The 22,115-nt window shown below is 36.0% G+C and overlaps 1 protein-coding gene across 10 annotated transcripts in view; it reads right to left on the bottom strand.

The window, feature by feature from the left end:
* LOC118745772 (potassium voltage-gated channel protein Shal) overlaps positions 1-22,115 on the bottom strand; it is a 247,371-nt gene that overhangs the window by 113,262 nt on the left and 111,994 nt on the right. For 9 of the 10 annotated variants that reach the window (XM_036479429.1, XM_036479425.1, XM_036479435.1 and 6 more), the window contains 2 exons: positions 20,564-21,758; positions 9,726-9,888 (listed from right to left, as the gene is read on the bottom strand). In XM_036479429.1, the coding sequence (XP_036335322.1) occupies positions 9,726-9,888; positions 20,564-21,678 (1,278 nt within the window). In that variant the 5' untranslated portion in view covers positions 21,679-21,758. Of the gene's footprint in view, positions 1-9,725; positions 9,889-20,563; positions 21,974-22,115 lie in introns of all 10 variants that reach the window. The other variant, XM_036479430.1, reaches the window with a different exon arrangement.

Genomic DNA, 22,115 nt, shown 5'->3' with positions numbered 1-22,115 from the left:
CATATACGTACCTGGTGTTAGCAGTCGCGCCTAAACACCGGTCCTTTTTTAATGAATATCGAAAGATAAGAGTAAACTCGGAATTTCTAAACGTTCCTCAAAAGAATAAGTAATAAAATTCATGGCCATTAAAAAAATGTTACGAGCATAAGTCGATGTTAAAACATCGCTGAAACTGGCATCGATATATCGACAATTTAGCGATTTTAGGAAATTGTAAAAATCGATGGCAAATATCGAATTTTGAACCGATATTACCGATTTCGTTCAAATTCGCTAAGTGAGCTACCTGTATGATGAAAAATTCATTTCCTAAAAATGAACCCGCTATATTTTATAAAATCTGATTGAAATTCATAATGCGTATTCATTTCATTACAAGCAGTGGTTTTGCAGAAAAGGGACCTAATAGATTGCGCTGCAGCCGAAATATATAGAAACCCACACGGGGTTTGGTCTGCTTTGGCCCTATATTCATCTAAGACCAATTTACTTTTCATATGGCTAAATGGAGGATTCGTTTAAGTGTGCATGTAAGGACCGCAACATTGTGTAAGCGCACCTTTGCCTGACGCCCTCATACACCCTAAATGCGATCTTGCTCCTACCTCCGATTGACGAAGTTGCTCGGGGCGGCCATTAGTACAGCAGTAAGACTCAAAGAAACCAGTTCATAAATATTAAGGTAAATTGTAAAAGTGGCAAATTGGCAAGGAAATATTCGACCACATCCGTAAAAAAAGGAACACGGTAGGTTTATCAATGGCTTCGTTTGAACGATATTTAAGAGATGACACGACTCATTTAGTCAAAGTACGGGAAAACTTTTCATCCTGCGTGGATTTTCTTGGCCCTCCTATAGGTAACTGAAAACTGTTTTACGGACCAATTTTGAAGTTGCAAGATCATAGAAGACTATTACGCACGCTTGACAGAGACCTCTCAGGTGGAAATAAGACCATCGGTAAAACTCATGACATCGAAAGGGATCAGTATTCCATCACAGCGCTACTATTCTGGGCCTATGTGTGAGGAGCATTCTGCTCTTTAGTCGTTTCAATTTGAACTAAAAATGTTTACTTTACAGACCGCTTTTGCTTTTAAACGCTACTTTTGTATTGGCCCACGCAAAAGATCTTATTAGGCGCTGCGAAGCAAGCGGGCATTGGCTAGTTTGGTATTATAAAACTCAAATGGTATGATTTAGTCCGGAGATCCATACATCAACCTCTTTTCTTTGTAATAGAACATCACCATGAGCCACTTTTAGGGATAGAATCATGTCTAGAGTTTCAATTAATAAAACGGTTAGACATAGGGGCAGTCACTTGCTGTTACAAGACAGTGGAACAGTTTGTAGAGAATAATCGAGATATTTTTGGGGGAATGGGGAAATTTCCGGGAACATTTACGATAATATTAAAGGGAAACTCTCAGCCATCACTGCATTATAAAAACGGTATCCCTTGGGGATAATGGAACAACTAAAAGGGGAACTCGAGGACATGGTACGGGAGCAAATTATTTCGCCAGTAAATTACCCAACGGAATGGGTAAACAATTTGCAAATAGTAGAGATACCAAATGGAAAACTAAGGATTTCCTTAGATCCCAAATCTTTGAACAGATGCATACAACGAGAACATTTTCTAATTCCTACTATTGAATACTTCACATCTAGACTGGCAAACAAACGGGTTTTTTGGGACTTAGATCTATGCAGTGGATTCTGCCACATGACACTAGATAGGGTAAGTGCAGATTTGACGACGTTTATGACTCCGTTTGGAAGATATAAACTTAACCGCGCACCCTTAGGTATAAATAGTGTACTTAAAATGTTTCAGTGTAAAATGGTGCAAATATTTGGAGACATACCAGGTGGAATAGTTTCCTTTGATGATGTGTGTATAGCCGCGGATAACGAGGCAGAACATGATGAAATTTTAGCTAAGGTGCCAGACCGCGCAAGGAAAAATGGAATTAAGTTTAATCCTGAAAAAATTCAGTATAAAAAATCACAAATTAAATGCATGGGTCACATATTGTCTGAAAGTCAGATCAAACCAGAGAGAAAACACTTAGACGCAATATTGTTCAAGTATTTGGCTAAATTTATTCCAAACCTTTCAAAATTAACGGCAAATCTACGCCAACTGTCTCATAATCGCGCTGAATTAAATTTTGCGGCTGAACATGAGCAAGAATTAATGGTGATTTCGTTTTTAACAAAAAATGTTGCCTTTTGATTGTCCCTTTCATTTTTCGTGTTCGATTCTAAATTAAAGGCAAGGGGTGAGAAAATTGTGTGTTCGTTTCTTAAAATGTCGCACTTTTGTAAGACAAATAAAATTATAGGTAAAAAACTAAAAACACACAACAAGAACTAAAAAGTATAAAATAATTTATAGATATAGCGATTCCGTTTAAGAAGGAAGTTCCCTAACTTGATTTAATTTAACTTTTTTAAATTAGCTAAAAAAAAGAATTAAAGTGATTGGCCCGTAGTCATAGTCAAAATAAAGTCCACTATCAAGTCAAAATAAAGTCAAACTATAATTTTATTTTCTACTTTTTAGTTTTTTGAAATTTTGCAATTAATATTATACTGTCTGTATATTTCTCATTCTCTCCATTTCTTTCAATGCGAAGAAAATTTTCCGCACCCTGCTTTTTGGCTACACTTTTTACCTAACGGGCTAGATTTGACCTTAACAAACAAAATTTTCAATGTATTTCAATTAAATAGGTAATACACATATTCTGAATATAAAGCAAATCGTAGCACAGATGCCGATTTTTTAATTATATAGACTCGCGCGCCACATAACTGCCAACATTTTTTGTGTAGTTATTTCTTTTCATGTAAGCAATATGCATTCGAAATGTGAACTTAATCGGATCATAAATACGGTTTTTCCAAATATCTCGACTCCTGCGCCACCTATCAACAAATTTTTTGCGGATTTAAATCTTTTCACGCAAGTAACATATGTTCTAAATATGAACCAGATCAGACTATAAATGCGAATTTTACAAATATCTCGACTTATTTATTTCTTTTCATATAAGTAATATATGTTCCAAATATAAACCAAATCAGACCATAAATGCGAGTTTTACAAATATCTCGACTCCTGCGCCACCTAGCGGATTAAGTCATCTTTTATATTGCATTGTCCTCGAGTACTGAGCTAAGTTTGAAGTTTCAAGTCTGTAGCTCATCGGAAAGTTTGTTAAATATTGACTGCAAAGTTCCAGGACATACAAACCTTGCAAAAAATTGTGCGACTAATCTCTAAAGAGAGTATTCCGAGATTACTCTCAATTGGGTACAATTGGGCATTAATCAGTCCCAACTAGTCTCATTCGGGTACTAATGGAGGTTAATTAGTCTCGACTCACTCCTTATGGGTACAATTGAAGATCAATTAGTCCCCGACTCATCTCCAACGGGTACTATTAACTATTTAATGATATGTACGCACTTAGTAAATGAAATTTCATGCGCGGCGTTGGAACACAGAGAGAGTATTCGCCTAACAAAACTGAGCACCCCGGTTCGAATCTCAGCTAGCGCAAATTTTTATTTTTATTTTTTAAAAGTGAATAGTCGCTCTTTATACGCGTTCGGGTATAAAGGTGAACAATTAGTCTGTTCATAGGACATGTCGAACAAAAGCGAACAGTTCATTCCATATAAAGAGATCAAATGTGCACTACAAAAAATTGTGCGACTAATCTCTAAAGAGAGTATTCCGAGATTACTCTCAATCGGGTACAATTGGGCATTAATTAGTCGCAACTAGTCTCATACGGGTACTAATGGAGATCAATTGGTCTCGACTCATCCCTTATGGGTATAATTGGAGATCTATTAGTCCCCAACTCATCTCTAACGGGTACTATTACCGACTTAATGATATGTACGCACTTAGTCAATGAAATTTCATGCGCGGCGTTGGCTCGCGGAGAGAGTATTCGACTAACAAAACTGAGCACCCCGGTTCGAATCTCAGATGGCGCAAATGTTTATTTTTATTTTTTAAAAGTGACTAGTCGCTTTTTATACCCGTTCGGGTATAAAGGTGAACAATTAGTCTCTTCATAGGACATGCTCGAACAAAAGCGAACAGTTTATTCCATATAAAGAGATCAAAAGTGGTATTAGTCGGTGGAAGAAACGAAATCACCATAAATGTTTTACTTGAGATCATAACATCAGGTCCTATTTTAGCAACCTATGACCCAAGTAAGCCCGTAGTTATTCAGACTGATGCATTCAAGGATGGGCTGGGTTGCGTGTTAATACAAAACGTGGCTTTGGCATCCCGAACATTAAGTTAATCAGAACAAAAGTGGGCACAAAAAGAACTCTTAGCAATACTTTTCGCATGCAAAAAGTTTCACTACCTAATATACGGTCGAGAGTTTATAGTTCGTAGCGATCACAAACCGTTGGAAACACTTGTAAAGCATGATATAGATAATGTGTCATCAAGGCTGCGACGTATGTTCATGGCACAGTTGAAATACCCGAAAATGGTGGTGATATAAAGAACTTCTAATAGCAGATTGCTAATCTCGGGCGCAACTAAGCGAATGTGTGGAAATTGAAAATTTAAAAGGGGTCCTTCACACAGGAACCGAATCAGCTTGTTCATCTAAAGCAAATATGGATTTGTACCGCTCAGCACTGGAACGTGACGAAAATTATTCGTAGTCCAATTTGTTACCAATAATTGGCCACCCTTTCATTCGCTGGATAATTTCGGTAAAGAATACTATAAGTATAAGTGTGAATTACATTATGAAAATGGGTTGTTGTTTAGGGACCATCGCCACGTAATCGCAACAGTGTTTCAGTCGAAAATTCGAAGTGGGTGCATACACCTCACATGGGCATAGAAAAGACACTTGCACGAGCAAGATCATGACGTCCTGCGCCATTAGTGAGAAGTTCACGCCCAATAATCAAAAAGAAAAACTGGGTTTCTTTATAGTGGAGCGTCTATATAATAAAACCTCTACTCAGATCATTTGTAAACTTAAAGAAAATTTAAATAAATTAGGTTACCAACAGCAATGCGCTGCGATAATTCTCCATTTGTTTCGGCTGAATTTGAAAAATTTGCTGACAAGCTTAACATTATACTACAATTCTCAAGTCCATTTTATGCGCAAAGTAATGGACTTGCTGAAAAAGGAGTAGCCATCGCAAAAAATATACTTAAAAGGTGCTATGAAGCACATGATATAGAACACTACCAATACAGGATACTAGAATATAATACCATACCTGTGGCCAGCATGGAGTTAGCTCCAGTGCAATTATTTTTTGGTAGAATATTAAAAATAAGAATGCCTATTTCAAACATATTGCTTGAAAGGAAGCATATAGGAGAGGAAACCGTTAAAAAAAATATCCAAGAAAAGAGAGAGAAACAAAGCTTTTATTATAATAGGAACGCGAAATCCTTATCGGTATTGAGCTTGGGTGATCTCGTTATTTTTAAGAAAAGCGAGAGGGAATGGAATTACGGAACTGTAGTAGGAAATGTAAACGATCGCTCCTATATTATCAGGGACAGCTTTAATAACTTCTTCAGGCGAAATAGGAGGTTTATTGCCAAAAATATTGTGACTTTAACGCCAGTGAAGCGTTTTTTGAAGAAAATATTAGGACAAATGTACCAAATCCAGGTGATCTACAGGCAATTAAGATCATGGCTTCTTCAGGTACGAATGAAAACAGCAATAAAAGTTGTGAACTGGTTTGTAATGTGGATGATTCAGAAATACCAGAACCTAATGATTCATCATTGGACGAGTATGATACAGCTGGTAGTGATGAATGTGAAGCAGAAAATAATAGTAGTCATGCAAGAAGCGAAAGTAATGAGAATAGTGAGGGAAACAATGTAATAGAACAATATCACACCACGAAGTGGCAGAATAGTGCGCCCACCCTAGAGATATGGATGGGTGTAATAAAAAACAGAGCGTGTAATATATACAAGAGGTGAACACAAGATTGTAATAAGTATGAACACAGACTAACAATGTAATAGTATACTACGTTTATACGTAAGCTATTTGCAAATAAAAATAATTTGCAAATACCTAACTCACTGTTTATTCGATGGTGAAAAATTCTTTTTTAATATTGCCTGATTATAAAAAGGCAATAATATGACCATCGAAAAAGAAAATAAAGTTAAAAATGGCAACATCTTGATTATAAAAAGGCAATAAGGTGACCATCGAAAAGGAAAATAAACCTAAGAATGGCGGCGTCTTGCGCTTATTTGCAAATAGTACCACTAATCAATAATTATTTCCGTGATTTAGTTATTTGCAAATAAAAAATTAACTCAGCGTTTATACGGCAAAATTTACCATCTTGCAAATTGTTATTTGCAAATAATACGTGCGTATAAACGTAGTAGTAGTTCACATATTAGCGTCTATTGAATATGACTGTACACATAGTACAATGCAGTAACATATAATATTACATGTATTTTGTAAACGCACAGTGAGAAAAAACGCGTTGTAAGAATAAACAAATTTTATTTGATTACCATTTAAATCTAGTGAAAAGTTTTAACGAAATGGATTTTTCCATTATACATACACTACGTATAATGGAAATATTCAATTCAAATACGCCTGTATTAAAATGAAGCATTTTTCACTGCACGGATGGCGTTTTGCACGTCTCGGATGCTTTTTCATATGTAATATGGATGAAAAGCATGCACAGCGGTGACTACACATACACACATACATGGTATGACATAATGCACTAATCGCGCGCTATGATGCTAATTCAAACTCTACATTTGAAAGCACGCTTACATGTATGGATGTAGCTGAGTGTGCAAAGACGCTTGATACAATTGATTGCAGCAAAGAGGGTCCGGTTCAATTACCATCAGACGGAACATAAAATTAAGTTTTTTTTTCTTCTTAGTTACGAAAAAGCATCTGCGCGTATTTTTTTAAATTTAGCAGGTTTTTTTTTTAATTCTAAAATTGTTTTCCCTCAGTGTGCAGCAATAGGTTGGTTCTCTAGGACTTTGGTTAAAAGCTCAAACAGTCAACGACGTAGCGTAATCGATGCGCAAAGTCAGAAGCGTTAACCACTGAGCTATGTACACCCCGTAAACTCTTGTTGCTATATCATTTTCCTTATACAACCAACTACTATCGAGTGCAGCTGATTTGCCGCTATTTAAACTTGAGAGCGTGGTTGTTGTTGTCAATTCTATACATCCATTTGCTTATTTGCTTTATTATATAGTTTCAGGTAGGCTCTTCCTAAACTATGTATTTTTCAAAGTTATTGTGGCTTATTAACATTTCATTTTTAAAATTTTTATTGAGCTTTGTACCACGATTGTTCATTAGTCAATGTAATGTTAAAAACTGTTCCAAATTAACGGGGACGGCATCCAAAAACAAAAAAAAACTAAATATTAAAAATATAAGCACACGTAGGGCCGTTTTCTTAAGTAACTTTTAACTTTAAAATTCACTTTATGTTTAAATATTGCTTTAACATGTATAGTTCTGTCTAAGTAAATCATTTTACTATCGTATTTTATTTATTTATTTACATATCTATTACTGAAGCTTACAATTAAAAATAAAATTATGAGCCTAGTAAAGAAAGCTACTTATGATCAATAACACATGGCAACAAAAATGGGAAAAAATTTGTGGCGGCAAATGTTACAGCTGTTTTTGATTGACTTGTCAGTGCTGATTACGAATCCATGAGCACAAGGCTTCCATCAGCTCCAGATTTTGTGAAAAACGAGGTCAAAATGTCAAAAAATGGGGTTTTTTTTTGGCAATATATTTTAGAATCTCTAGCAAAGAAACAAAAGGTATTAGGCTTAAATTAAAGCTAGAAGACTCGACTACTATCCCTGAAAATACCATCCCTACACCTTGACCTGATGGTCACTTATAGTCATTTAGTGAACAGCAAAACCTGATTTTGTGCGAAGTTTGAGTACCCACCGCCTTCCACTTGGGCTGAAATTAAGGCTTAAACTTTCGACTACAATCGCTTAAAATACCATACCTGAACCTTAACCCTAAGGTCACTTATAGTTATTTATTTAACAGCAAAAACTGATTTTGGCAAAACTTATTTATTTTTTTCAATAGCACAGTATTTATTCCAGTATTTTTATTTTGTTCAATAAATGACATTCAGTGACCATCAGGTCAAGGTGCAGGGATAGTAGCCGAGAGTTATAGCTTTAATTTAAGCCCCAGTTAAAGGTTCTATCACCTTTTGTTTTTTGTGCTAGACTTTCTAAAATATTGCAAAAAACGCGATTTTTTGACACTTTGACATCATTTTTCTCAAAATCTGGAGCTGATGGAAACTTTATGCTTACGGACTCATAATCAGCATACAAAAGTTTATCAGAAACAGTTTTATCATTTGCCGCAACAAAATCACTGTTGCCTTGTTTAATTGTTTCTTATTATAAATTTTCAAATATGATATATTTTGTATAAATTTCGTAATATTATTTTTTGATTTGTTTACAGCCAAGAAACATACAAACGTCAAACACCGATAATAGAAATGCTTTACTTCAGACATAGCCTTATGGCTTGAAGCAACGTTTAAATATAAAGGGAGCTTTTCAATTAAAGGTTGCTTGAGAAATAATAAAAAAATGACAAACTTAAAAAACTGACGCGCAGCTACATGGAGACATTATAAATAAAAACGGCTGTACTAGAGATTTTAAACTATCGATAGTCAACAAGCACTATCGATAGTTTAACCTTTTTTGAGAAAAACTATCACTACTCATCGATAGGGGCAAAAAAATAAAACTATCCATACTATCGATAGTACCATCGATAGTTTGACACCTCTAATGTGTAGACTATGAGGCCTATACATGAATTTATGCATTACCACACATTACCTTTTCCCACTGGGTATTTATATACATACTACTTAGAAGAGAATACTAGGGGAATTAAATCCCGGCAATATTCTGTGCAAACGGCAAAAATAAAAACATATGTGACCAATTCCATCTCAAATCATGCAAGCCGACTGCAGCTATCTCCTGCAGCGAATACCTGAAGTTTCAGAATATTATTCTACTCGGTAAATGAGCGCATACGTAGGTATTTTTTATTTCGCAATATCATGAAAATTGCATGTTTTATGCACTTTTGAAAAATGACTCATCAAATTTCCATTCTCAAAAATCGAAATTTTTTTGTTCTAATTCGTATTTTAACTGACATTTGAAAATAATTATATATCTATTCGATGCTATGGGTAATGTTCTTTCGATCTGCCACTTTTACTTTTTTTTACAAAAAAATTAAGATGACATTACACATTTCATAAAAAATTATAAATTCATTTTTTCAAAAAAGCCATCTTTTTTTTGGTTAATTTTTTTTAAAGATAGCTTGTCTAAATACCTCTATTTTGGTATATCTATTTTGGTAAATGTTGGGCATGCCATTATAAATGAAATGTGAGGAGGTCCCATCGATACCACATCCGCAAAAAATGTATTCGAGGTCAAAAGTCTCATAAGTTGCTTTTATGCATTTTTCAGCCAAACTTTCAAGTGATTCGTAAAGATAGCTTGCATGATTTGAGATGGAATTGGTCATGTACTGTAGCGGAGTTCAAGTTATCCACCACATATAAATTGTATTCTTACCCGCTGTGCTTTACGCTTATCGGCCCGTTGATTTTGATGATATATTCTGCTAAAGTTTGATACAATAACAGGTACAGGTAGAGCGATCACAAGGACTCCGCTGAGCGAACAAACTCCTCCTACAATTTTTCCAGCAATAGTTTCAGGCACCATGTCACCGTAACTAGAAACAAAGAAAAAATTACCTTAAAAAATTTCTTATTTACGATTAGAAGGTTGAGTATACAACTGAGTTATTCACAAGTTGTTATAACAGTCATAAATTTTAAAACGTTTAAAATTACATTGCGTTTGCTATAAATGACCCAAAAATATTCACTTTTGTAAAATTATATTCAACGATTTTTTTTGAGCTTGAGGGCGTTTTTAATGAAAAACTATTTTGGAAAAGCAACAACAATTTGAAAAAATGGTAGAAGTGATAGCTATTTCGGAAATCACTACATTTCCTCATCAGACTTCTTCGGCGGGCTTCGAACCGACGACCCTATCTGACTCAGCCAGTAGCCTACGCACTGTGCGTGAGCGAAGGAAAAATCAGGACACTGCATTTTTGAAAGTTAGCATGATCACTTTCTTTTCCATCAGACTTGAATTTTGAAATGATTATTTTTACCCTCAATGGTAAGAATTGAGAGTTCTCAGTTGAGAGTTGTGGGATGTAGGCAATTGCAGCAAATTGCAAGCGATGCTGTGAAAATCCTTTCCAAGGTCGCCAACAAAAGCTCAACACCTTCTTTAAGTACACTAGGTAGGATGCCAAGGATAAAACTTAATAGCATATCTTATGGCATCTTCATTCGCCACAGCTCCTGCAACAAGCCCGTTGTGCCTTGACACAGTGGTTCTCTATTTATGTGTGTCAATCGAAAAATTTTGTACGTGTATTGCAGTTTCGGTCTTTCTAGTTTTGCATGGATGTTATTATGTGAACGATGTACAAAAAAAAGCCCCTAACGATATGTTTACGCAGTAAAAAGTTTCTAAAAGGTCAGCTTTGTAAAAATCAGGACAAATGAAAAATCAGTCAGGACAATTTAATTCGGCCCTGAAACCAGGACATGTCCTGATAAATCAGGACGTCTTGTCACCCTACTCCCATAGTAAAAAATTAATAAATATTTTGTTTAGTGAGATACTGGTAATCGATTCAGGTATATTTTGTCCAACATAGAACAAGAGTAATCGCTGCTTACTCAACTCAGTTATTTTTTTATGGCACTCTTCAAACCAAGAATTTTTGATGAAACATTTTTTACCGCTACCTTTTTCAATAAACAATTAAATATAACAAATAAAGAAAACATATAGCGCATTCAATTATCTATCTATATATATAAAAGCGAATATCTGTTGGTCTATTACCTTATAACTTCTGAACCGCGACATGGAATCGCACGAAACTACGCACACTTATTTTCTTTTACCCCGGGAAGGTTATAGGCATAGAGAAAAATGGTCAGTACTGGAAAAGAGGGCGTGGCACCTCCTATACTAACTAAAATGTTCATGTTGTATATCTCTTGAAATATTTGTGGTAGAGCATTGGAACTTGGTGTCGACATAAATAAAATTAATTCCATACTCAAGGATAAAAATGGGCTGTATTGGAAAAGGGGGGTGGCACCGCCCATAGGCGTGAATTATTTAATCAGATCTAACTTCGGAACCGTAAGTCACATGCACTTTAATTTTGGTATGCAAACATATCTACGGTAGATTCTTATATTAAGGTATACATAAATGAGTTTGTAAAAGGGGGCGTGGCACATAACATAGGCGTGGAGTTTCTAGTCAGCAATAACTTCGGAACCTTAATTCACAAGAACTTGAAATGTGGTATGCAGACATATCTATGGTAGGTGCTTGTAGTAAGGTATATATATAAATTAGTCTGTAAAAGAGGCGTGGCACATCCCAAAGGCGTGGAATTCTTTATCAGCTGTTAGTTCGGAACCATGTCACATGAGTTCGAAATTTGGTATGCAGACATATCTATTGTAGGTGCTTATAGTAAGGTATATATATAAATAAGACTGAGTGCGTGGCAAATCCCAAAGGCGTGGAATATTTTACCAGCTATAACTTCGGAAGCATAAGTCACATAAACAAGACATTTGGTATGCAGACATATCTATGGTAGGTGCTTATAGTAAGGTATATTTAAATGAGTTTGTAAAAGAAGCACTTAACATAGGCGTGGAATTTTTCATCAGCCATAACTTCGGAACCACAAGTCACATGACCCCTTTGATTCCTTCTGACGTGGGTGAAACTCGCGAGAAAAAGCTAGCACTACATATAATAAGTACAAGTTTGAAGTAGCCTGGATTTGAAATTTTCATATGGGACCGAAAAAAATTTTTATATTTGACACAGTCTAATATGTATAAAGGAATAAAGTTCATCAAAATAAATCCTGTTCGTTTCCAAAAAGTTCAATGTATTTAAAAATTTATGAGGCTAATTCAACAATAGTCAAATGAGGTTAACCCCGATTCAGGCCTATTCTGCATGTTACGAAAGATTTTGTAACCGCTATTCTGGGTTCGGTGGTAAAGCTGTAGACAGCGTTTGAAAATGCTTTCATGTTTTTATTTCATTTGCTTCGACTTTACTGTGGCTGTGTGAATTTTCAAAGCCAACAGCAAAGCAAAAGTAAAAACAAAAACAAGTAAGAAAGTCTAAGTTCGAGCGGAGCCGAACATTAAATACCCGGCGCAAGTATTAAATATATGATTTTCACCTTTCCGAAAGCTACCGCTACATGGTAAGCCGGGGTGTATCAAGTTTGAGTAATTAGCGTCCTTAAATTTCGAAATATTGAAGTTTCAAGCATTTCTGAAATTGACCGTTATATGAAAAGCGGCCTCAATTTTAGTCCGATTCCAATAATTTTCAACGTTTTGCTTTTATGTGGCAAGCACAATAACCATACCGAGTTTAGTATAAATAGGTTGAACGGTTACCGAGATACATATGTGTGATCTTAAGTGTGCGGTGCCACGCCCATTTTCAAAATTTTATCACAAACGTATTTCTTGGTAAAGAATTGTTGCAAGCATAAATTTTGAACAAATTAGCTTTAAGATTTACTGATTTATAGAAGATTTCGTATTTCTCCAAATTACCCTTATTAGGGATGTGGGCGTGGTTATTCTCCGATATTAAAAATTGTCGGCCATTTGGTATGCTGTAGCAAGGCCAACAACAGTGCCAAGTTTGGAAGAAATTCGTGCAGCGGTAACCATAAGTGGGCATGGTTACGCCCGTTTTCCAAAAATTTATAACATTCTTATTTTTCGTCGAAAATTTATTGTAAATATCAATTTTGAGTGAATAATCTTCAGTAGTTACCAAAATGTCGCAGTTTTCGTATTTCTGAAAATTACCGTTATATGGGAGGTAGGCGTGGTTATTGTCCGATTTTGCCCATTTTCAATACCATCCGTCCTACGTCCGAAAGAAGTGCACGTACAAAGTTTCGTTAAGATATCTCAATTTTTACTCGAGTTATCGTGTGCACAGACGGACGGACGGACAAACAGTCACCGCTTAATTGATTTCTCTCTTCATTCGGATCATTTATGTATACCTTTGTCTATATCTATCTCGATTCGTTTTGCCTGTTACAAACAACCGTTATGTGAACAAAGTTATAATACCCTTGAGCACAAGTGTGCTCGGGTCGTTTTCAATGTGTTCAGAACTTTAATGTGCTGTAAAAATCCTTGCAGATTTCTGAACAGTTCTCAACGACATTCATCACACAAATATGTAGATATGAACTTGCAATGCCTCTAGTTAAATATATAAGCTAAGATAACTTTTCATAATCGAATATTATTATTTAGGCAAAAATTACTTAAGCATATCGACACTTGAGTGGAATGTCGACCTATCTCGGCAGACATTTCGAAAACGCCCTATCTCAAAAAACGTTTCAAGAACGCCGTATTGCAGAATTTTGTTGAAAAACGCCGTATCTTAGAATTAGGTTCAAAAACGCCCTATCTCAGCCCATTTTCAATACATTTTCATTTGAGATAGGATATTTTTCAACCGAATTCTGAAATACGGCCTTCTTCAACCAAATTCTAAAATACGGCGTTCTTGAAAACACGCCCTATCTCATCCCATTTTCAATAAATTTTCATTTGAGATAGGGAGTTTTTGAACTGAATTCTGAGATAGGGTGTTTTTCAGACAAATTCTGAAATAGGGCGTTCTTCAATCAAATTTTGAAGTAGAGCGTTCTTGGAAAGTTTTTTCGTTTTACTGTAATTTGCTTGGCGATGCAAATTTATATTATTTTTCATTTCAAATTTGCAGAGACTACATGTATACACACTGTTTTCCCAATGTCTTTATTAACAAAATATATCTCCAAATCAGGATTGCCACTTTGGTAAATTATAACACAAAACCAGCTCCTGGGTAGCCTCTGCTACTTTTGCTTGTCTCCTGTGACGCTTATGCCCACAAAACACTGTGGGGAAGTACTGACACTAATGAAAAAGGTGAGTCATTATTAGACTTAATTCTAGCAAATAAACTTAGTGTTATGAATTTAGGCTCAGAGCCGACCTTTATAACAAAGAACAGAGAAGAAGTTCTGGATATAACGCTGACTTCTGACATGTTTGCTTATAACATCAAGAGATGGAGAGTCTCGACTGAAGATTTCTACTCTGACCACCGTTACATTGACTATAAAATAGATGTTGGGACCCCCCCAAGTCAGCGAGTTTAGAAATATACAATAGACAAAGGGGAGTTACAACAAAAAACTAAAGATGCCTCTCCAAGACCCCACCACGCGTGTGGACGGATTGGTTAATCAGGTAACTAAAGCCATGAATAGTTTTTTAGCAGCCGGATGTCCGGTTGTTCGCCACAGAAAGAAAACAAAACCACCCTGGTGGACAAAATTTTTATCTTCGTTACGTGAATTCAACAGGACACTTTTCAACAGGGCTAGAGCCACGAGAACATTCGAGACTGGGAGCCTACAAGGCTAACTTGAAAAGATACAAAAAAGCAGTTAGAACTGCGAAGCGTGAATCCTGGCAAAACTACTGCAAGGGAATAGAGGAAACAACGGAAGCGGCCAGATTAAGAAGAATTCTTGCAAAGTCGTCATGTTACCTGGGCTATCTTAAGGGTCAAGGGAACACATGGACTACGACAAGCAAGGAATAATTAGGTCTCCTCCTATATACACACTTCCCAGCCAACAAGCCGGTGGAGCATAAGTCGAATGGGCTATTAAAACTGTTGGTCCATATAAATCACCGGGACTTGATGGTATTTACCCGGCAGAATTGCAGCATTCATGCGTTACTATCTCCGCGTTTATCGAAGTCATTATAAGAAGCTGTCTTAACATGGGCTATATTCCGCTAGGCTGGAGAGAGACGAAAGTCTCCTTCATACCCAAGGCAGGTATGTCCTCCGACATTAATCCCAAAGATTTTCAAAATTTTAGAGAGGATAGTGTATGAGTACTTTCGGGGCGTGATACCAACCAGTAGGCTCTCCCCAGCGCAGCACGCCTATACGAAAGGCAAATCCTCGGAAACCGCTTTACGCTCGCTTGTCGGATTGGAGGAAAAGAGCTTATCAGATGGCCCCCTATGCTTTGGTTGCTTTTGTATACATATAAGGCGCCTTTAACAACATTAGTGCAAGCGCCATTACGGGTGCGTTAGAAAATTTTGTTGTTGACCCTAGCGTGGCTGCTCTGATTGAGACTTTACTAGTCTAACGGCTAAGTTAGGCAACACTACACTAAGCAGACACGTCTGCAGAGGCACTTCTCAGGGAGGAGTTCCCTCCCATTTTCTCTGGACTTTGGCAACGAACTCCCTGCTGCTGACCCTAGAGAGGGGAGGTTTCCACGTCACTGCCTATGCTTGCGACCTTGTAATTGCCGTTAAAGGCAAATACCCAAATACCCTAATGGAAATTTTGCGCACAGAAAGTAGGGGACTCGGAATAAACCCTGAAGTAATTCTCTTCACAAGGAAACATAGGCTCCCTACAGTCTCCCCGCTAGTTTTTAAAGGAGTGGAGATGCCTTTGAAGGAGAATGTTAAATATTTAGGACTCATATTAGATACGAAGCTAACGTGGGAACCTAATATAGAGGAGAGAGTTAAGAAGGCCAACGTTTCATTATACACCAATAAAAAAGCGGTCGGAATCAGATGGGGATTAACAACCCGTATTACATATTGACTTTACACTTCCGTAGTCAGGCCTATACTACTGTATGGAATACTTGTATGGTGGCCATCAACTCAAAAGACAAGTTACCCAAAACTCCTGAGCAAGGTCCAAGAACAACGTTTTAATGCATCTCGGTTACTTTAAGGACCACCCCAAACAAAGTGCTAGAAGTGCTAACCAATTTGCCTGCAGTAAATCTGGTCTGACTCCATGTATGGCCATTTTTTTAATTGTAATTAATTTCATATTTTCCTGATTTTTATACCCAAGCGTCTTGCACCTACCTGGCTACGACCATGCATATCGCCGGTGATACTGCAAAACGTTCTATGTCATTTATTACCTCTGGTGCTTAATTGATCTGTTATCTGTATCTGATCGCTTCTGGCAATCGTTCATCTTCATCAGACAAAGGTAGACAGTTTATTAGGGTGTAACGATTTGCAGATGCATTCCGATGCAAGTTAGAAACCATCTATGTGTCAAGGGTATTAATAGACATAGAAACTTTTGCAGTATCACCGACGATATGTTATGTTATGTTGCTGAAAAGATTTAAATATTAAAAAAAAAAAAATTAATTTTACCCATTGATATCTTCTTTATTTTTTACTTCAGCCAGATAATTTGGTAGGGTTTAAATCAGCACAAAAAGTTCTATCGAGCCACATTTTTGGTTTTTGCATAGCTAGATTGTTGATATCCTAGAATTATGTGCACGGAACGACCTCGGACTATTTCTGATTAAATTCTGCAGTACGGGAACAGTCTAGCTGTCGGCAAGTTGTTTGCAGATTTGGATTATCAAAGACACAATCCAAATTCGGTAAAAAAGGGTTCCATTCGCTTAAACTCCAAATAAAAGTGGTGTTTAAAGCGAGTTAAACGAAAATTATTTGTTTGGTAATCTCCGTGTTTATTAGTAGTGTTTAACGTTTTACTCCAAAATGGCCCATAGCTCGAGTTAATGGCTCAACGTGATCATAATATTACACCGTTTTACAGCCATATTCTAACAAAGTCACAAACTTTAGCTCATCACTGCTGTGATTTCTACTGCGCCTCAAAGCTTGCCGCTGCAAAAAATATGCCGCTACAAGACAAATTTTAAAATTTTTGTGTTTTTTTCTTGCACTCAAAATCGAATTTTTTGTGACACATTTCTCGGCGCATTAGAAATCACAACAGTGATGAGCTAAGTTTTGTGACTCTGTTAGAATAGAGGGGTCCCTATCACACTTAACTTTGCTTACTAAGTAGTGTTCACCACAATATGAATGGCGTACAGGGCGTAAAATAATAACTGTCGCACAGTCCTTTGTAGATTTTGCAAAAAAAGTATTTTATTGTTAACTTTGTAAATATGTATTTTGCTTAAATTTTATTAATTAGTTTTAGAATTCTAATCCTTATTTGCATTTGCCCGCTTTGGGAGACAAGTACATGTCTTTTTCGGGTGTATGTTTTCTTAGACTTTGTATAAAAAAAGAAAAAAAAGACTACAGGGTTAGTCGAATGAATGGCCTCACAAGTTCCGAGTCTACACGATTGCTGAGTAAGAGGTTTAATGTTGGTCAAAAGGGGGAGTATAAGGGACTCAAATGGAGGGAATTAGCCTATGGTTACAGAAGATATGTAATAAAGTAACAGACGAAGACTTGCGTGCCGCTTGCGTTTTTCTCTCAAAGTGTTTACCGCTGGTAAACCCAAATAAGGTTAAAATTTAAAAACCAATTAATAAAATTTAAGAAAAATCTGGGGAAAATTAACAAAAAAACTACTTCTTTCGCAAAATCTATAAAGGACCCTTTTATATCTCAAAAAATACTGTGCGACAGTTATTATTTTACACCCTGTATATTAGAGTGGTTCATAAAAACACTCTTTTTGGAAATTCATAAACGCTACCTCAAATTATTGTTATTTGTGAAAGAGACACGTATTTTTTTATTTTGAAAAAAAAAGTTTTCTTAGAGGTCGCGTTGGTCGGTTTTTTATAAAAACACTGATGTTCTCAATTTTTTGCATGTTAAAATGCAGCTAAAAATGTGATTTTTACATGTAATTATTCTGATATTAGTGGAGAACTTTCCCCTCAGTACGCACCTGTCTTGGACAATTAGAATGGGTCTAGTACCCGAAAATATGCTCTCGAAAAGACACTAGTAAAATTAAAACGTTGATACTGAACGATTCACGCATTGTCATGGGTTGGAACTTGTTACCAGGAGGTTTCTGTGGTTGGTAATTAGGAAACTGAAGTCAGTTTTTTCGAAATTCAAAATGGCGGATCCAAAATGGCGGTCCATTTATTTTTTAATGATTGGATTTGTTCGAAACCCGGCACTCGAGAGTTTTTGAGGTCGCCGATTACGAATCTGAAGTCAATTTTTTTAAATTCAAAATGGCGGATCCAATATTGCAATCAAATTAAAAAAAAAAGTACTGAAATTAAATCGTTGATACTGAACGTTTTAAACATTGTCAATGGTTAAAAAACGTTTCCAGTAGGTTTCTGGGGTTGCTGATTACGAATCTGACGTCAGATTTTCAAAATTCAAAATGGTGGATCCAAAATGGCGACGAACTTTAAAAAAATGATTGGATTTGTTTGAAACTCTTAAATATTTTTCAATATTCATAAAATTGGCGATCCTGCCTGAAGTAATTTTTAACTACGATAAAATTTAGAACCATGATCTTCGGAATGAATGTAATGCAGAACCTAACAAATTAATTTGGATCATCCGGAAGATAAAAATCTTTAAGACAGGAAACATCGAGATGTTATAATATAAAGCAGCCGCAGTAATCAGCTACCAGTCCGCCTTTGAAAACAGCAGCTTCGGAGAGAACATAGACCAAAATCGTTCCTCTAGACGTGGTGCATAGTTCAAATAGTTCATTAAGTCCAAAACGGTTTGGCCCGTTATTATTCATACACGTTAGACGGTGCTACAGACCTGAACTTAAGAAAATTATTTGATGAACAAAACAAAGATAAAGAAATTACATTGTTAGTAGATGATCATTGTAGGCATAGACTAGAGTTAATAGCAATACCCTCTTTAAATATCCAAATTTGGTGTGAAATGTCACTTAGTTCAACAAGGCCATATGTCCCGCAAACGTTACGAAAATTAGTTTTGAGAAATTACATTATATAGCTCATGTAGGTGTTAAAGCAACACGTCGGTTGATCTCAAGTAGATATTTTTGGCCAGGGGTAAACAAAGCTATAAACCAGTGGACAAAAGAATGTGTTAACCGTCAAAAATTTTAAATTTATAGACATACAAGATCTCAAGTTTCGAAAATACCAATTCCAAAAGGACGTTTTGAGTACATACATTTGGATATCATTGGACCTCTTCCCCCATCACACGAATTTAAATTTATTTTAACTGTTATTGATAGGAATTCCCGTTGGCGGAATGGTGAAACGTTTTCACAGGCAACTAAAGGCACCAATTATGGCTAGTGGAAACGCAAGCACATGGTATGAGGAGTTACCTATAGTATTGTTGGGTTTGCGATCATCCTACAAAGAGGACATTCACGGCGAAAATTTAAAGCTTCCTTCGCAAATGGTAGTACGGTCTGAAACTATTTTTAATTCATCTGATGTACTGTATAAACTGAAACAAAATCTCAAAAATTGTGAATCAAGAATATCATATCACAAAAATTCACTCGTTTATATTTCAAAAGATGTATATAATTGCAAATTTGTTTTGGTAAGAATTGATAGGAAAAGAGCAGGTTTTCAGGAACCATATGAAGGACCATTTCGGGTTATAGAAAAGACTCCGAAGTGGTTAAAAGTTAATTATCACAATAAATTAGTAAATATTTCTATAGACCGAGTTAAGCCCGCATTTTTGGATGCAAATAAATTCAGTTCATCCAGCAAGACGAAACTCGTTACATTTAATTTGTTAGATATGAAATTATTTGGAAGATGGGAGTAGTGTAGTAATACATGTTATTGTTAAACACTTGTTCTTAAAATACTTTAATTCATGAAAAAGATCTTGTTACATTTGTTTATGACGATCAATTTTGATTTGTAAACTTTTAAAAATTTTCATTCGTTACATTTAGCTTCAATGTAAAATATATTTAAAAAAATTAAATATTTTTCAATATTCATAAAAAGAACCACCTAAATATATTATGGTAATTACGATCTGCACTAAAACAAATCTCATGTGAAGAACAACTAATTCCTCAATTATACCTTTTTGGTAGTGGTTTTTACGTTTTTTAATAATTATTTTAGTATTTCTTATTTCTAAATTTAATTTTTCGCTTAATTTTTTTAATTCATTCAATTTTAATTTTATTTATACATAGGACATACATAAGTATAACAACAGAAATGTATGCTTTAAAATGAGGTGTGAGGAATTTAAAAGGGGGACTCAGTTTTCTTAGATTTAAGTAGGTAAATTAAATGCCAAGTTTTACGATAAAAGATGCTACTGAGTTCTTCATAGTTAAATAAGAAGTTATTTCAACTTCTCTATTTTGAATGCACCAAAACGAAATACCTTTTAACCTATACATATCATAAAGAATGTTCAAAAATAATTGAAACAACTTACCCAAGCGTTGTCATAGTTACTATAGTGTACCAGAAGGCGGCCGGAATGGACGTGAAATTCGTACCGTTGACGTTCTTCTCTGCATAAAACATAACAGTCGCAAATATTATGATAGCCATTGCCAGCGAAAACACCAGAAACCCCAATTCGGAAGCACACGATTTTAATGTGTAACCAAGTATCCGCAATCCTTGTGAGTGCCGTGAGAATTTGAAAATTCGAAATACTCGGAAGACGCGTAACGTTACAAAGGCACCGCTCACATCATCGTTATCGGTGATGCCTAATCCAATATAATATGGCAGTATGGCAACAACATCAATAATACTCATAACACTGCGCACAAACTTGCAGCGATCTGGTGCCGCAAACAGGCGCAACAAATATTCGGCGGTAAATATCATAACGCAGGCGGTGTCGAGGCAGAAAAATACTATTTTATAACGCTCTCCACACGGCAGTGTACCTGCTCGTCCTGGCCTATGGCCACACGGAACAGTCTCCACCACATTTGCCATTACAGAGACAGCGATAAAAAATCCAGTTACATAGTAAAATACTAACGCTGCAGTGGATGTGTGTGGATTCTCAAAAGCACGCCACATTTTTTGTCGTATATTCGTTAACTGTTGTAAATTCTGATCGCCATTTTCCGATAATTTATCGTCCATTAAACGTTCGGCATTCTCACGTTTGCGATCACGGTAATCTTCATAGCAGCAATCGCCAATTACATCCGGCATTATGCCAAAGAATGCCAACTCCTCGTCATAACTGGTAAGGCATTCGTGTTTTGGGTAATGGAGCTTTCCTGTACGGTAATAGTTAAGGATATGCCGAAAAATGTCTGGATCTCTATCGAAGAAATACTCTTTGCAATCCTCGTCATAGAAAAATTCACGCTCATTAGAACCCAGTAATGTGTCGGGGTACTTTTCGAGCGTGTTTCGCCATGTTTCGAAGCGACGACCGGAAACATTGATCAGCAGCTTTTCGTCATCTGTTTTGCGACGATCCTTTGGTATAGGTGGTGGCGGTAGTGGGTGAGTAGCAATTGGAACCCAACCGATGGCCGCCGCCCGTGCAAATGGCAGCCAAGCGGCGACCGAGGCCATACTATGCGGTGGAATGTTTTACACGGAGATTACTTTTATATTATTATCCGAGGTCAGAGCGAGTTGATTCGAAAATTGAACTGTACGTAGTAACAATTGAAATATTTATTTTTCAGGGTTATTTAAGTATATACTCGTTTGTGCTTGAAACTTTTTATACAAGCTTAAGCATTACGTTTTAGTTCTTCAGTAATCTCAAACATGCGATCATACTTTGGGTTACTTGCTTTTTTAAATACCTCAACACGGCTATCTTCTTAAACGCAATAGTGCAAAGTATCAGCATCTTTTATTTCTAAATAGTAAAGTCCAAATTGCGGAGCCATGAAAAAAATGCCAATTTCTAATGAAGTTGCCACGTTAAATATTTTCTTCTTCTTAGGTTTGGAAATAAAAGAAATTTCTGCTTTACATTAATACATATTAAATACATATTA

Source organism: Rhagoletis pomonella, unplaced genomic scaffold, assembly GCF_013731165.1.
Source record: "Rhagoletis pomonella isolate Grant_MI unplaced genomic scaffold, Rhpom_1.0 Rhpom_scaffold_00009, whole genome shotgun sequence".
In the NCBI taxonomy this organism is placed as follows: domain Eukaryota; kingdom Metazoa; phylum Arthropoda; class Insecta; order Diptera; family Tephritidae; genus Rhagoletis; species Rhagoletis pomonella.
Note: the sequence above shows the minus strand (reverse complement) of the source record. Positions and strands in the feature narration are given on the sequence as shown.